Source organism: Mobula birostris, chromosome 24, assembly GCF_030028105.1.
Source record: "Mobula birostris isolate sMobBir1 chromosome 24, sMobBir1.hap1, whole genome shotgun sequence".
Classification (NCBI taxonomy): domain Eukaryota; kingdom Metazoa; phylum Chordata; class Chondrichthyes; order Myliobatiformes; family Myliobatidae; genus Mobula; species Mobula birostris.
Genome location: NC_092393.1, coordinates 53,481,310 through 53,495,551, shown reverse-complemented (window position 1 = coordinate 53,495,551; position 14,242 = coordinate 53,481,310). Strand labels below are relative to the sequence as shown.

At 46.9% G+C, this 14,242-nt stretch overlaps 1 protein-coding gene across 5 annotated transcripts in view; it reads left to right on the top strand.

Moving 5' to 3' along the window:
• aatkb (apoptosis-associated tyrosine kinase b) overlaps positions 1–14,242 on the top strand; it is a 387,622-nt gene that overhangs the window by 257,217 nt on the left and 116,163 nt on the right. For all 5 annotated transcript variants that reach the window (XM_072242720.1, XM_072242719.1, XM_072242721.1 and 2 more), the window contains exon 3: positions 7,234–7,367. In XM_072242720.1, the coding sequence (XP_072098821.1) occupies positions 7,234–7,367 (134 nt within the window). The remainder of the gene's footprint in view (positions 1–7,233; positions 7,368–14,242) is intronic.

Here is a 14,242-nt window from a genome sequence, read left to right as displayed (position 1 = left end):
AGAGGGATTGAATTTAAGAGCAGGGAGGTTATGTTGCAACTGTACAGGGTATTGGCGAGGCTGCACCTGGAGTACTGCGTGCAGTTCTGGTCTCCTTACTTGAGGAAGGATACTGGCTTTGGAGGCAGTGCAGAGGAGGTTCGCCAAGTTGATTCCACGGATGGGGGGATTAGACTATGAGGAGAGATTGAATCGCCTGGGACTGTACTCACTGGAATTCAGAAGAATGAGAGGAGATCTTATAGAAACATATAAAATTATGAAAGGGATAGATAAGATGGAGGCAGGGAAGTTGTTTCCACTGGTAGGTGAGACTAGAACTAGGGGACGTAGCCTCAAGATCTGGGGGAGTAAATTTACAATGGAGATGAGGAGGAACTGCTTTTCCCAGAGGGTGGTGAATCTGTGGAATTCTCTGCCCAATGAAGCAGTGTAGGCTACCTCAGTAAATGCATTTAAGACAAGGTTGGATAGATTTTTGCATAGTAGGGGAATTAAGGGTTATGGGGACAAGGCAGGTAGACGGAGATGAGTCCTTGGCCAGACCAGCCATGATCTTATTGAATGTCAGAGCAGGTTCAACGAGCCATATGGCCGACTCCTGCTCCTATTTCCTATGTTCTTATTAAAATCAGCCTGAGGAAATTCAACATCACATCCAAAGACTGGGAAGGCATTGCCCTCAGTAGCTACACCTGGAGGAAATCTATTCAGGAGGAAGCTGTGCTACAGAGAACAAGCAGCAGCTACAAAAAAAGAGACTGAATGACCGAAAGACCCAACCATCAACCGCAGCCACCACGTTTGCGCACTCTGCGTGGATCCCAGATTTCTCTCTACAGCCACCTGAGGACCCACCAGTAGACAACCCCTTGGGAGAACGTCATACTTGACTCAAGTGATTGCAGTACTAATGAGCTAATCGTGTGGCAGCAACTCAATGCATAAAAGCATGCAGACATGGTCAAGAGGTTCAGACCAAACATTGGAATGGGGAAGAAATATGATCGAAGTGACCTTGACTGTGGAATGATTGTTGATGCTATTCAGGGTGGTTTGAGCACCTCAGAAACTGCTGATCCCCTGGGATTTTCACACACAACAGTCTCTATAGTTCACCAAGAATGGTGTGAGAAGCAAAAAAAAGCATCCAGTGAACGTAAGTTCTGTGGGTGAAAACGCCCTGTTAATGAGAGAGTTCAGAGGAGAATGGCTAGACTGGTTCAAGCTGACAGGAAGGCGACAGTAACTCAAATAACTACACGTTACAACAGTGGTGTGCAGAAGAACATCCCTGAATGCACAACATATTGAACCTTGATGTGGATGGGATATAGGCATCCATTAGTCTTGTGAGACCATGGATTTGCGCCTTGGAAGGTTTCTGGGCAAGGTTGTATGGAAGACCGGCAGTTGCCCATGCTGCAAGTCTCCCCTCTCCACACCACCGATGTTGTCCAAGGGAAGGGCACTAGGGCCGATACAGCTTGGCACCGGTGTCGTCGCAGAGCAATGTGTGGTTAAGTGCCTTGCTCAAGGACACAATACGCTGCCTCAGCTGAGGCTTGAACTAGCGACCTTCAGGTCACTAGACCGATGCCTTAACCACTTGGCCACGCGCCATGTGGATGGGATACTGCAGCAGAAGATCATGAACCTACCGTTAGTGACCCCGTTATTAGGTTCCTCCTGTACCTAATAAAGTGGCCACTGTGTGTATTACTCCCTCTCTGTTAAGTGACACTGTGTAATGTCTGTACTGCAATGCTGCATACAGTACAATGCAGAACATAAGTGTACAATTTTGCCAGTGTTGTTAAGACTTTAATAGTATCAATCCCTTGCGGAGCGGTATTCAAGTGAAATATTGACTAGACTCACTAAGACAGATTTTCTTTCCTGAAGGACATCAGTCAGCCGGCTGGGATTTTACAATAATTTGGTAGTTTCATGGTCAGACAAGCTCTTTAATTAAATTTATATTCCCCAGATACCGTGGCAGGATTCGAACTCGTGATCCTGGATACCAGTCCGGTAGCTTAACCACTTTGCTACTGCGCCACTCAAGTCGATTGTAAAGCAGATTTGCACCCCCACGGTATTTTTGTTTGATGCGAACTACGATGCCTATTTGTCCTGCTGCTGTAGTGTTGCTCTCGTACCCTTTGGTGGCGCTGCAGGTCTTCCACTGCATTAACAGTGGATCAAACATCTGTTGGCACTGCCATTATAAGTATGGAAGTAAGCATTTATAACTAAAAAGTTTGTCAGGAAGGACACACAGGTGTAGCATCTTTAATATATTTCCCGTCCATGATGGTTCATCTTCAAGGGCAATTCAAGAACAGTTAGTTAGCAGACTGTGAGGATAATTAGACTGAATACAGGCAGCTTTGGCATCATCTTAAAGTCAATAGAATCAATTCTTGCTTTTAGAGCTTGAGAAATAAAAGAGGAAAATCAGGATAATTTTCTGAATACAGAATTCCATTAAAAGTAAAGCTGGATTTAAATCGTGTCCAGACTCCTTGAGCTCCTGAAGTGTAATCTGAGGTTCAAAGTTTCAAAGTAAATTTATCTCAATACGTATATGTCACTATATACTACCTTGAAATTAATTTTCTTGTAGGCATTCACTGTAGACAGAGAAATAAAATAGAATCAATGAAAAACTACGCACAAAGACTGATAAACAACCAGTGTACAAAAGCAGACAGACTGTGTAAATAAACAAGTAACAACAAACAGAATCAACAAACTCATTCGTAAGGCCAGTGATGTTGTGGGGATGGAACTGGACTCTCTGACGGTGGTGTCTGAAAGGAGGATGCTGTCCAAGTTGCATGCCATCTTGGACAATGTCTCCCATCCACTACATAATGGACTGGTTGGGCACAGGAGTACATTCAGCCAGAGACTCATTCCACCGAGATGCAACACTGAGCATCATAGCAAGTCATTCCTGCCTGTGGCCATCAAACTTTACAACTCCTCCCTTGGAGGGTCAGACACCCTGAGCCAATTTACATAATTTACATATTACTATTTAATTATTTATGGTGCAACTGTAACGAAAACCAATTTCCCTCGGGATCAATAAAGTATGACTATGACTAAATACACGATTTGTAGTGCCCTTGAAATTCAGTCTGTAGGTTGTGGAATCTGTTCAGAGTTGTGGTTAGTGACGTTATCCGCGATGGTTCAGGAGCCTGGTGGCTGAGGGGTAATAACTCTTCCTGAACTTGATGGTATGGGACCAAAGCCTCAAATGGTTCAACTCTGCTGTATCTTCCGTAAGGCAATAAGACATAGGAGCAGAATTAGGCCATTTGGCCCATCGAGTCTGCTCTGTCAGTTCATCATGGCTGATCCATTTTTCCTCTCAGCCTCAGTCTCCTGCCTTCTCCCCATATCCCTTCATGTCCAGACCAATCAAGAATCTATCAACCTCTCCATTAGATGTACATAAAGACTTGGCCTCCACAGCTGCCTGTGGCAAAGAATTCCACAGATCCTCCGCTCTCCAGGTAAAGAAATTCCTGCTCATCTCTGCCCTAAAAGGACGCCCCTCTAGTCTGAGGTTGTGTCCTCTGGTCTTAGACTCTCCCACCATAGGAAACATCCTCTCTACATCCACTCTATCAAGGCCTTTCACCATTCGATAGGTTTCAATTAGGTCACCCCTCAATCTTCTGAATTCTAGTGCATACAGGCCCAGAGACCGAAGACTCAAATGGTTCAAATTATTCAATTTAATATCAGAGAATGTATACAGTATACGACCTGAAATTCTTACTCTTCGCAGACCTCCACGAAACAAGAAACCCCATAGAATGAATGATAGAAACAACAGAAGCCCGAAGCCCCCCACCTTCCCCTCCCACTGCACAAGCAGCAGTTCTGCAGTGCCTCATGGTTCCTTCTTCCCAATGGCGGCAACGAGAAGAGAGAGCGGCCCGTGTGGTGGGGTCCTGGATGATGGATGCTGCTTTCTTGTGGCAGCGTCCTTGTCGACGTGCTCAGCGGCGGGGAGGACTTTGCCCGTGACGGACCGGGCTGTGTCCACCCGTTAGTCATCACAGTTGCAATGTAAGAGATGTGGCCAGCCATATGCACGCAGAAGGCTCCCTGAAACAGTGGTGTAATGTTGTCCAGATAATCTTTGCTACTTGTGGGATAAATATTGGGTTGGGCACCAGAGATAATTCCTGTGTTCCTTTTCAAATGTTGCCTTAGAATGCCTTACATCCTTTTTATTATTCTTTCGGGGGATGTAGGCTTTGCAGGCCAAGCCAAAATTTAATCGAGATTTGAAAGTGAGAGGGGGAGGGGGAGATTCAAAATGATAGGAGAAGACAGGAGGGGGAGGGGTGGAGCCAAGAGCTGGAAACTCCCACTTTCAAATCTCTTACTAGCTCTTCTTTCAGTTAGTCCTGACAAAGGGTCTCGGCCTGAAACATCAACTGTACCTCTTCCTATAGATGCTGCCTGGCCTGCTGCGTTCACCAGCATTTTTTATGTGTGCTGCTTGAAATTCCAGCATCTGCAGATTGCCTCGTGTTTGCGTTTTTAACAGCAAAACAAGCTCTTTTCCCATTGCAGCTTGGCACCATTTTGAATCCCGCCCGTCTTTTCATTTTCTTTCCCTCATCCCTGTTGCTAAACCCCAACCTCTCCTCTAACTCCCTGCGCTGTCGTCAAAGCCATCCCTACGAACCAAACAAAAACAACTAAGTTTGAGCTGTGACATTGATGGACATCGCAGCTCGGAGCCATCTTAACCGTAAGGCTTAGCCACTCTACCAGCCTCCTCTACTGTCGCGATGAGGCTACACTCAGCTTGGAGGAGCGCGACACCTTATATTCCTTCTGGGTCGCCTCCAACCTGATGTCAAACTTGCAGTAATTGTCCCCCCTTCACTTCTCATCATTCTTGTTTCCCTCTCACACCTTCTCTTCTTACCTGCCCATCACCTCCCTCTGGTGCTCCTCCCCCTTCTCTTTCCTCCATGGTCTTCTGTCCTCTCCTCTCAGACTCGTCCTCCTCCAGCCCTTATTCTCTTCCACCAGTCAACTTCATAGCTCTTTACTTCATCCCCTCCCCCGCCTCCCGGTTTCACCTCTCACCCTGTCACCTTCTACTTCTTCCTCCCCCCCCACCTTCTTATTCTGACTTCTCCCTTTCCTTTCCAGTCCTGCTGAAGGGTCCCGGCCCAAAACGTGGACTGTTTACTCTTCTCCACAGATGCTGCCTGGCCTGCTGAGTTCCCCCAGCATTTCGTGTGTGTGTGTGGCTTTGGATTTCCAACGTCTGCAGATTTTCTTGTGTTTGCACTCCACGACCATGCCCTTTGCACTAGGTGCTGCTGGTGGAAAGGTCTCTTTGTTTCTCACTGTCATCGCTCTGATAAGTTTGTCCAACAATATATAACCTCAAACGACAGCAGCTCTTTGAAAATGACAGTGCCACAATTGTAAAGCAACCGAAAATCCATCATCTAATCACAAGCCAAATGCTCTGTACTTGAAATGTGGGCAAATTAAAGTCAGATATTTGTGGTCTGTAAGTGCTCTCCGGATGGCTTGAAGTGAACGATCGCACTGTTTGAGTGTAGAATCGAAGGAAGCCAATGTGTCACCATGCCTGATCCAACGTTTGATGAGATTGAAGCTGCAGTGGTGACATCATCCAATCTGTTAACTTCTTCTTTGACTCATTGTCATCATTTTTCTTTTTAATTCCTCCAAACAGTCATCCCTTGAGGTGTCCACAACTAGAGAGCTGGAGTTTAGGGTGAGGGGTAAGAGGTTCAGAGGGGTTCAAAGTCAAACTCAAAGGAAATGTATTATTAAAGTATACCACACAGGACCTTGAGATTCATTTTCTTGCAGGCATTTACGGGAAAATAAAGTACAATAAAATTTATGAAAACTACAAATAACCTCCATCATGGGTAAAGCCTTCCCCACCATTGAGCAACCTACATGAAAGCAGCATCCATCATCAGAGACCCCCACCATCCAGGACAAGCTCTCTTCTCACTGCTGCCATCAGGAAGAAAGTACAGGAGCCTCGGGACCCGCTCCACCAGGTTCAGGAACAGTAATTACCCCTCAACCATCAGACTCTTGAACCAGAGGGGATAACTTCAGTCGCCCCATCATTGCAATGTTCCCACAACCAATAGGCTCACTTTGAAGGATTCTTCATCTCACGTTCTCAATATTTATTGCTATTTTTTTTCTTTTGTATTCGCACAGTTGTTTGTCTTTTGCACATTGGTTGTTTGTCTGTCCTGTTGGGTGAGGTCTTTCATTGATTCTATTGTGCTTCTTGGATTTGCTGAGGATGCCCGCAAGGAAACAAATTTCAAGGTTGCATATGGTGACATATATGTACTTTGAGAATAGATTTACTTCGAACTTTGAATACCACCATTCTGATGCGTCAAGTGAAGAACTTTACTTTGAACACAGAAATTTTAGCGGAGGGAGCTTTCTACGTAGAGTGAATGCACTCAGTGGCCACTTTATTAGGTACAACTGTATATTTGCTCATTAGAGCAAATATCTAATCAGCCAATCATGTGGCTGCAGTTCAATGCAGAAAAGCATGCGGACATAGTCAAGAGGTTTGGTTGATGTTCAGGCCAAACATCAGAAAGGGGACGAAATGTGATCTAAGTGACTTTAACTATGGAATGGTTGTTGGTGCCAGATGGGGTGGTTTAAGTATCTCAGAAACTGCTGATCTCCTGGGATTTTCACGTACAACAGTCTCTAAAGTTAAGAGAAAGTGGTGCTCAAAACCAAAAAAAAAATCCAGTGAGCAGCAGCTTTGCACATGAAAACACCTTGCTAATGAGAGAGGTCATAGGATAATGGCCAGATTATTTCAGGCAGACTGGAAAAGGACAGTGGCTCAAATAACCATATGTTACAACAGTGATCTGCTGAAGAGCATCTCTGAATGCACAGCACATTGAACCATGATGTGGATGGGCTACAGCAGCAGAAGGCTATGAACATCCATTCCATGCCCACTTTATTAGGTACAGGACATTTCTAATAAAGTGGCCACTGAATGTTTTCAAGGGTGAGATCCTGTTTGTGAACTGAGGATCTGAGTTGGCACTGACTTGTTCAAGATTTGGAAGCATTTTGTGAGACTATAGCAGTCATTTTTACATTTGAGAAGGTCACTGAAGACAGTTTTCTCTGTGTTTCCAGACGGGACTCCCATCAGTGAACTCACGTGGTCCTCTTCATTAGCCGTGGTAGCAGTCTCCTTCTCTGGGCTCTTCACCTTCATCTTCCTCATGCTTGCCTGCCTCTGCTGTAAGAAAGGAGACATCGGGTTTAAGGTAAGAGGAATACGTTCCTTGTTTTTCCTCCTCTGTGTTTCTGGACAGAGGTAATAAAGATTGGAACACCAGGTACTGGTGAGAATGAGTCTTCTTCGGGCTGAGGAAGGATCAGATATGGAGATAATTTCAGCTTTCATAATTGTGAATCTGTATGCCACAGGAGACGAGATAGGGACAGAGGTATATTGTGGGGAGTTCGGATATACCCAGCAGGGATGGAGGTATAGAGGAGTGTGAGTGGGGTGGGAGATATACAGTGGTGTGTGTGAGGATGGATATATGGAACAATATGGTGTAGGGGGAGGATGGATATATGGAGAAGAGTGTGGGGATGGATATGTGGGGGCGAGTGTGTGGGGTGGGTATGTGAGGGAGCATATGTGCCATTGGGTGTGTGGGTAAGTGTGTGGGGGAGAGTGTGGGTCTGGATATGTGGGGTTCAGTGTGTGGGGTGGGTATGTGAGGGAGCATATGTGCCGTTGGGTGTGTGGGATCAAGTGTGTGAGGGAGAGTGTTGGGGGGAGAGTGTGGGAGAGGATATGTGCCATTGGGTGTATGGGGTTAAGTGTGTGGGGGAGAGTGTGGGAATGTGTTTCCCTTTTACAGATCGTTACTAGATTATGACAAAGTACGAATAGGATCACTCCTGCTTAACCCGCTCTTGTGCGTTACCCCATGCTGATGTCAGAGTTACAGGAACCTTTGTAAAGGAGAAATGGTTTATCTGGAGTGTTTACTGTCAGACATGATGGCAGCGAGTGAGGTTGCTGGAAACTGCCTTGTCACAACGTTGCCTTGCTTTAGCTCTGCTGTGTTAGTTTGGATACCTGTACATATTGTGGAGGCGGAAGAGAAGTGGGTGACAAAAAGGAGTAGAGAAAGGTTTGAATATTTCCTCGTTCTGATGAAAGGCCATCAGTTTGAAACGTTAACTTTGTTTCCCTCTGCCTGACCTGCTGAGTGTTTCCAGCATGTTAAGTTTTTATTTCAGATTTTCCAGCATCTGTGGTATTTTTGTTTATCCAATTCCCCTGAAACAGCTTCTGCGTGCCAACAAGGACCTGCTTCAGGCGATGAGATTTTCCAAGCTCGCCTAAACTCTGTGCTCAAGGGAGCATTATATTACATTGTCATGTGACCCACCTCTCCTGGGAGATAAATCTCTCATGTGAATTTGATGGTAGCAGCTAAAAATCACCACAGTAATCACGTCAAGACCTCACTGTTAACCTATCAAGCCACAAGCTGGTATAGGTTCAGTTCCGTAACAGAGCGTGAATCTCGCTGTGAGTGCAACCTTCCATCTGGGCCTCAACACTGCCATTGGATACAGTGGCAGCCTGAGCCAGTGGACCAGTGGAACACTGGCTCATTATTACTCCTCATCAGCTTGTTATCAACCTGAGCCAGTGAACCAGTGCAACACTGGCTCATTACTACTTTCTGCTTCCATTGATCTCAATGCAGAGTTAATCCAGCACGAAGCTTGTCCAGGGGCAGTTTACGATAAATCCCCTCCATCCCACATTAGCATCAGAAAATTAGTAGACATGTATTTGTTGGACTTTGCAGGTACAGGAATTCTGGGGTTTCCATCAATGGTAGGAGGAGGAAATGGCTACTCAACCTCTTGGGGCAATTCTGTCGTTCAGTGAGGTCCTGGATGATTTGACATTTGATTTCAGGTGCACCTTCCTGCCTGACTCCCATGAACCTGAGATTTCCCAATAGATCAAGCACCAGCTTCACCCTGTGTCACGCTCAATGTTCGAGCATTGACAACTCCGTCCGCAAAGGCGCACGGCCTGCAGCAAGAAGAATTTCCTCTCTACCTCCGTTTAATAGTTGACCCTTTATCCCGTGACAGTGTTTCTCCCACAACTGAAAGCATCCTCCTCAGTATCCACACTGTCCAGCCCCTCTAGGAAGCTTATACAGTATGTTCCAATAAGATCATCTCCTGTCCCTCTGAGTCCCACTGAGTATTGGCCCAACCTGGAGCAGACAAGCTCTTAGGAGTCAAGCCAGTGACAGTGTAGAAGGCAGCCAGGCAGCCAGGGGATTTGATATAGGTTGGAAGGATCCAAAACATTTCTATTCATGACTAGGGAGCTGAATTAGTTGTTTCTGTAGAAAGATCAGCAAGGCTTCATTTCTAGATAAAGTGTCTTGACCTGAAAATTAGACTGCCCGTTTCCCTCCACAAACCTGGCAGCTTGTACTTCTCCCTCACCCCGAACCCCACCCCCTTCTCATTCTGGGTTCTTCCCCCTTCCTTTCCAGTTCTGATGAAAGGGTCTTAGCCCAAAACATCGACCATTTGTTCCTCCTCATGGACGCTGCCTGAGTTGCTGAGTCCCTGCAGCACTTGGTGTGTGTTGCTGTGAATTTCCAGCGTCTGCAGAACTCCCTGTGTGCTTCTGATTTGCTGCCCGACCTGCTGAGTTCTGCCAGCATCTTGCCTCTGTGGCTTCTCCGCTTTGCGACAAAGCTGATACTCGGGGTTTGATAACCGGAAAAGGGCCTCTAGTGGGATCCACTGTCCCTCTGCTCCCTAGCACCACTCATTTGCAAACTCGGTTATTTATAACTCTTCTCATTTGCTTCCCCACCTTAAACAAAGAGAGAAAGAACCAGTGGTTATATTATACCTTGTACAGCCTCGTGAAGCCCCTCCCCCATCACCCTGCAGTCAAAAAGTACTTCCAGTACTTCTGGACAGTAAGTTCCCATCAGCAGTAGGAGCAGGCAGCCGTCGATCCCAGGGGATCGTGGGTTTGCGCCTCTGGTGGACTGTGTCCTCTCCAGACTGCAAGCCCGGGCGGGAAGATTTGAAGAACCGGCTGTTGCCCTTGCAGTGGGTTCCCCTTCTCCATGACACTGATGTTGTCCAAGGGAAGGGCAAGTGCTGATACAGCTCGGCACCAGTGTTGTCGCAGAGGTTGCCAGAGTGAAGTTGTAAACAACATCGAACTGCCTCAGGGACCCCAGCTCCAGGTTTCTTCCTCAGGATTTACTCCTGAAGCCTTTCCTATAGGTGGGTGTGGTCGCAAGGCAGTGGAGGTTTAAAATCAGAGTTTTCCTTCTCCTAGGCAGGCTGACGAGCCCCACCTGCCCGAAGCGACTGATTTTGATGCTCCAGTGGTCCACCTTTACCCCGTCTCTTGTCAGTAGAAACAGTTCCACCGGGCCAGGTAACTAAGCCACACATGAAGGCCGAGAGTTGGACTGGGTTGTCAGAGGCTGTTGGAGACGCACGCCATTTGGAGCACTTTATAGGTAGTGGGAGCTGGTCCCCTCTACCACCCCCAGCGATGAGAACCTTCAGAACCTCCCTATCAGTAAAAATGGTAAAAAGACCAGGTCACTGCTTTATTTTCAATAATACTGGTTGTTGGATAAATCCTTTCCTTGCTGTAGTCTTTACTGAGAAACTACAGCCCTAAAAAAGCCCCTTGAAACCATTTTCAGCTGTGTCTCGTCATACTGGCATATTGGCATAAGGCGTTGAATCTGTGCACAATGCGCAGACTGCCTGCACACCCAGTGTTTTTTATGAAACCGCTGTCCCACAATGTACATGGATCACGTCGAGGATATCCTTTGCAAGTTTCAAAGTACAAAGTATGTATACAGTATACAACCCAGGCAGCCACAGAACAAGGACACGCCGTGGAAGCCTTTTACAGAAGACATCGAATGCTCAATGTGCGAACAGCAAACCAGCCAGCAAATGCCACACAATATTAGACGTCAAACTGCAGAGTCCCCAAGATGGTCCAGCAGTGACAGCCACCGAGCCAGCTCAGTTTAGCACTGTCGATGACTGCAGGCCTCGGCCGCACAGCCAGATCCGCACCGAAGCGCCTCGATCAGGTCGGGCAAATAACAAAAAATAACCAGGAACACGTGGAACGTGAGCCGCAGAGTCCTCCAAAAGCAAATCCACAACCGCGGACCGTGTTCAGCACTGAGGGTGTTAAATATCAAACCAGAAAGTCCCACGGCCACGAGCCATACCTCCCTCCGCCGGCGGCGAGAGGGAGACTGGTCAAGCACAGCGAACAGTGCCGAGCACGCGCTCGACTTCCTCTTCCATCTCCATTGATCTCAATCTTGCTCAACGCTTCAGTCTTTAGTTCAGTTGTGTGACTTGTGCCAAATGTTCAGAAAACAGGAAAAGTACCTGGTGCGATTTAATATATTCACTGAACCGCAAATACAGAGAACGGTCTGGTGTCTCCTGATGACAGATGGAGGGCATGTTGGAAAAAACATAAATTACCACAGAGGAACTGTTTGATTTACAGGACTGGAAAGCTTCTATTTCGGGTGCTCTTATTCCCCTTTTGTTTCTTACTTCAATGGGTTGATTTATTGACAATCAATCGATTGACGCTGCTGCTTTAGTTTTGGCGTTTTCGTTAAAGACATGTGGTCAGTTGACGAGATGTTCCCTCAGTCAGCCAGATTGTTAACCTCCACCGAGGGAAGCACCCCAGTACCTCGTGGGTTAAATGTGCAGCACCCGTGAGGAGGGAAGTAATTAAGTTCCTCCTTTGAAGCCTAGGAGTAGGTTGGAGTGCAGTTACGTTAGAGGTATCGTAGTGCATCGAGGTGAGAGAAGTATTTAAAAAAGCTGAGACTAGGATGTCACCAATCTAAAGTTTGCAAAGTGCACTGAGCTGATGTTGGAGGCCGTGTTGTGTGAGTGCCACAAAGGTGCAGCCGGAAGCTCAGCAGGGCACACAGCTGACACTAGCAGCCAGACAACTGAAAGGAATGAAAATTTGCAGCTAGCTCGCGCCACAGGGCAGCCCCGTGCTTGCTCCAGCCAGTGTTAGACCTATGAAATGCCCTCCCCGTGGGCATGTGGGAACCGCACACGTCAAGGCCGCACACGAGCGGCAATGTGATAACAAGCAGATTGCTTATAGTGAAGGTGAGGAATTAATACTGTCTGGGGCGCCAGAGAAAATTCCGTTGCTCTTCAGTACACTCCCAAGGGATGTCTGATATCCACCTGAGAGAACAGATGGGATCATGGTGTAACGGTTCATCCAACAACCACCTCTGCTACGGTGCTGTCTGTCTGCTGATTTCTCTGCCCAGGGAAGCAGCGGAGGCTACCTCAGCGAGTACATTTAAAACACAGTTAGATTGCAAGTTCACTGAAGGCTGAAAGCCTGGAGACAGCCCGTCCTAGGGTTAGAGGACTATCTGCTTGCACCCGTGGGTGGGTGGGTGAGTGGGAGGGAAGAATGGAGTTTGTCTTGCCATTGTTGTTGTTGCCGGAATGTGCGGCGACACTTGCGGGCTGCCACCCACCCCCACCCCCCAGCGCATCCTTAGTTGTTAACACAAATGATGCATTTCACTGTATTTTTCAATGTACACATGATAAATAAATGGGTCTGGTCCCATCTCAGATCAGCCATGATCTTCCTGGATGGCAGAAAAGGGTCGGTGGGCCAAATAGCCGACCCCTGCTCCCTTTTCTAATATTCTAATGTAATAAGTAAACTTTCAGCAGGTTGAAGGCATTCTCTGCTAAACTCTGGTGCTCGGCCAGTGCCAGGAACCGTACTATTTCCCCCCACTCTTGCAAAATTGCCGATGCAGAATGGTCAGATTTCAGCATGTGCCCACCTGTTCACAGTGACCGAGACCAGTGGGTCTCAGGGTGGGGCAGGGTCTCTCTCCCACCTCTGAGACAAAGTAGTGTGAGGCGGAAAAACACGCAAAAAGAAATTGAGTTCATGATTTTAAGTAAGATCGAATCGTCAGCCGGAGACTTTTCCCCAGAGTGGAAATGGGGAATACAGGAGGACATGTTAACTGTTGGGAGGAAAGTACAGGAGGGATGTCAGAGATAGTCTTTTTTTAGACAGAAATTGGTGGGTGCATGGAACACACTGCCAGGGGTGGTGGTAGAGGCAGATACATGAGAGACATTTTAGATACTCTTAGGTAGACAAATGGATGATAGAAGAATGGCGGGGGGAGCTACATGGAAGGGAAAGGTTAGATTGATCTTGGAGTAGGTTCGACACAACATGGTGGGCTGAAGGGCCTGTACTATGCTGTGCTGTTCTATATTCTATATGTTCAACGTTGGTTCACACAATTTCAGATAACCTGCCTTTCCTGTTTGTGACCAGTTCTGACGAAAAATTTGCAATGACCTCCGTTTCTCTCTCCCCAGATGCCTGACCTATTGTATACCTCCAGCACCTTCTTGTTTCTCTGTGTCACTGAATGAGATCTGATTGACATTCCCTCCCTCTCAGTAGACCACATTCAGGACCAAGGATCTCTCCGATTCAGATGCTGATTAGGCTTGCTCCCTGAGCATCTACTTCTCACTGGGGTGAAGTGAGGGAGCCTTTCGATCTCTTGAGGTAAAGAGATGGGAATGTATTCTGGAATACCGGCCCATCTGGTCACTTTCCCTACAGGAGGTATGAACCTCTGCACATTTTCTCCAGATTTCCTCGTTTCATTAAAGTCCAAACCCAAAACAAATATAGCTCGTTGGGTGACCCTGCTGCTGGGTCCTCTGTTGGACACAGCTTCGCCACAGGAGCCTAAGCCGATAGGATTTAGGAGAGTCCACACACCATTGTACTTGTGAAGGCAACACCCATAGTGGTGCAACCCCAGACAACTGGTCCGAGCCTTCAGCATACGTCCTACAGTGTAGTGGAAGCATCTGTCTTGTGTGTGGCCTGGATAACTGGATGTTTTTTTTTGCTGCATAACATCATGAATCTCTCCCCAGTAATCACTAGCTTGCATCTAAGCCACATGCTTTCAGCTTTTAAAAATGAGACCAGCCTCTGAGTTTGTGCACTGTCGTTAACCTCCAAGAT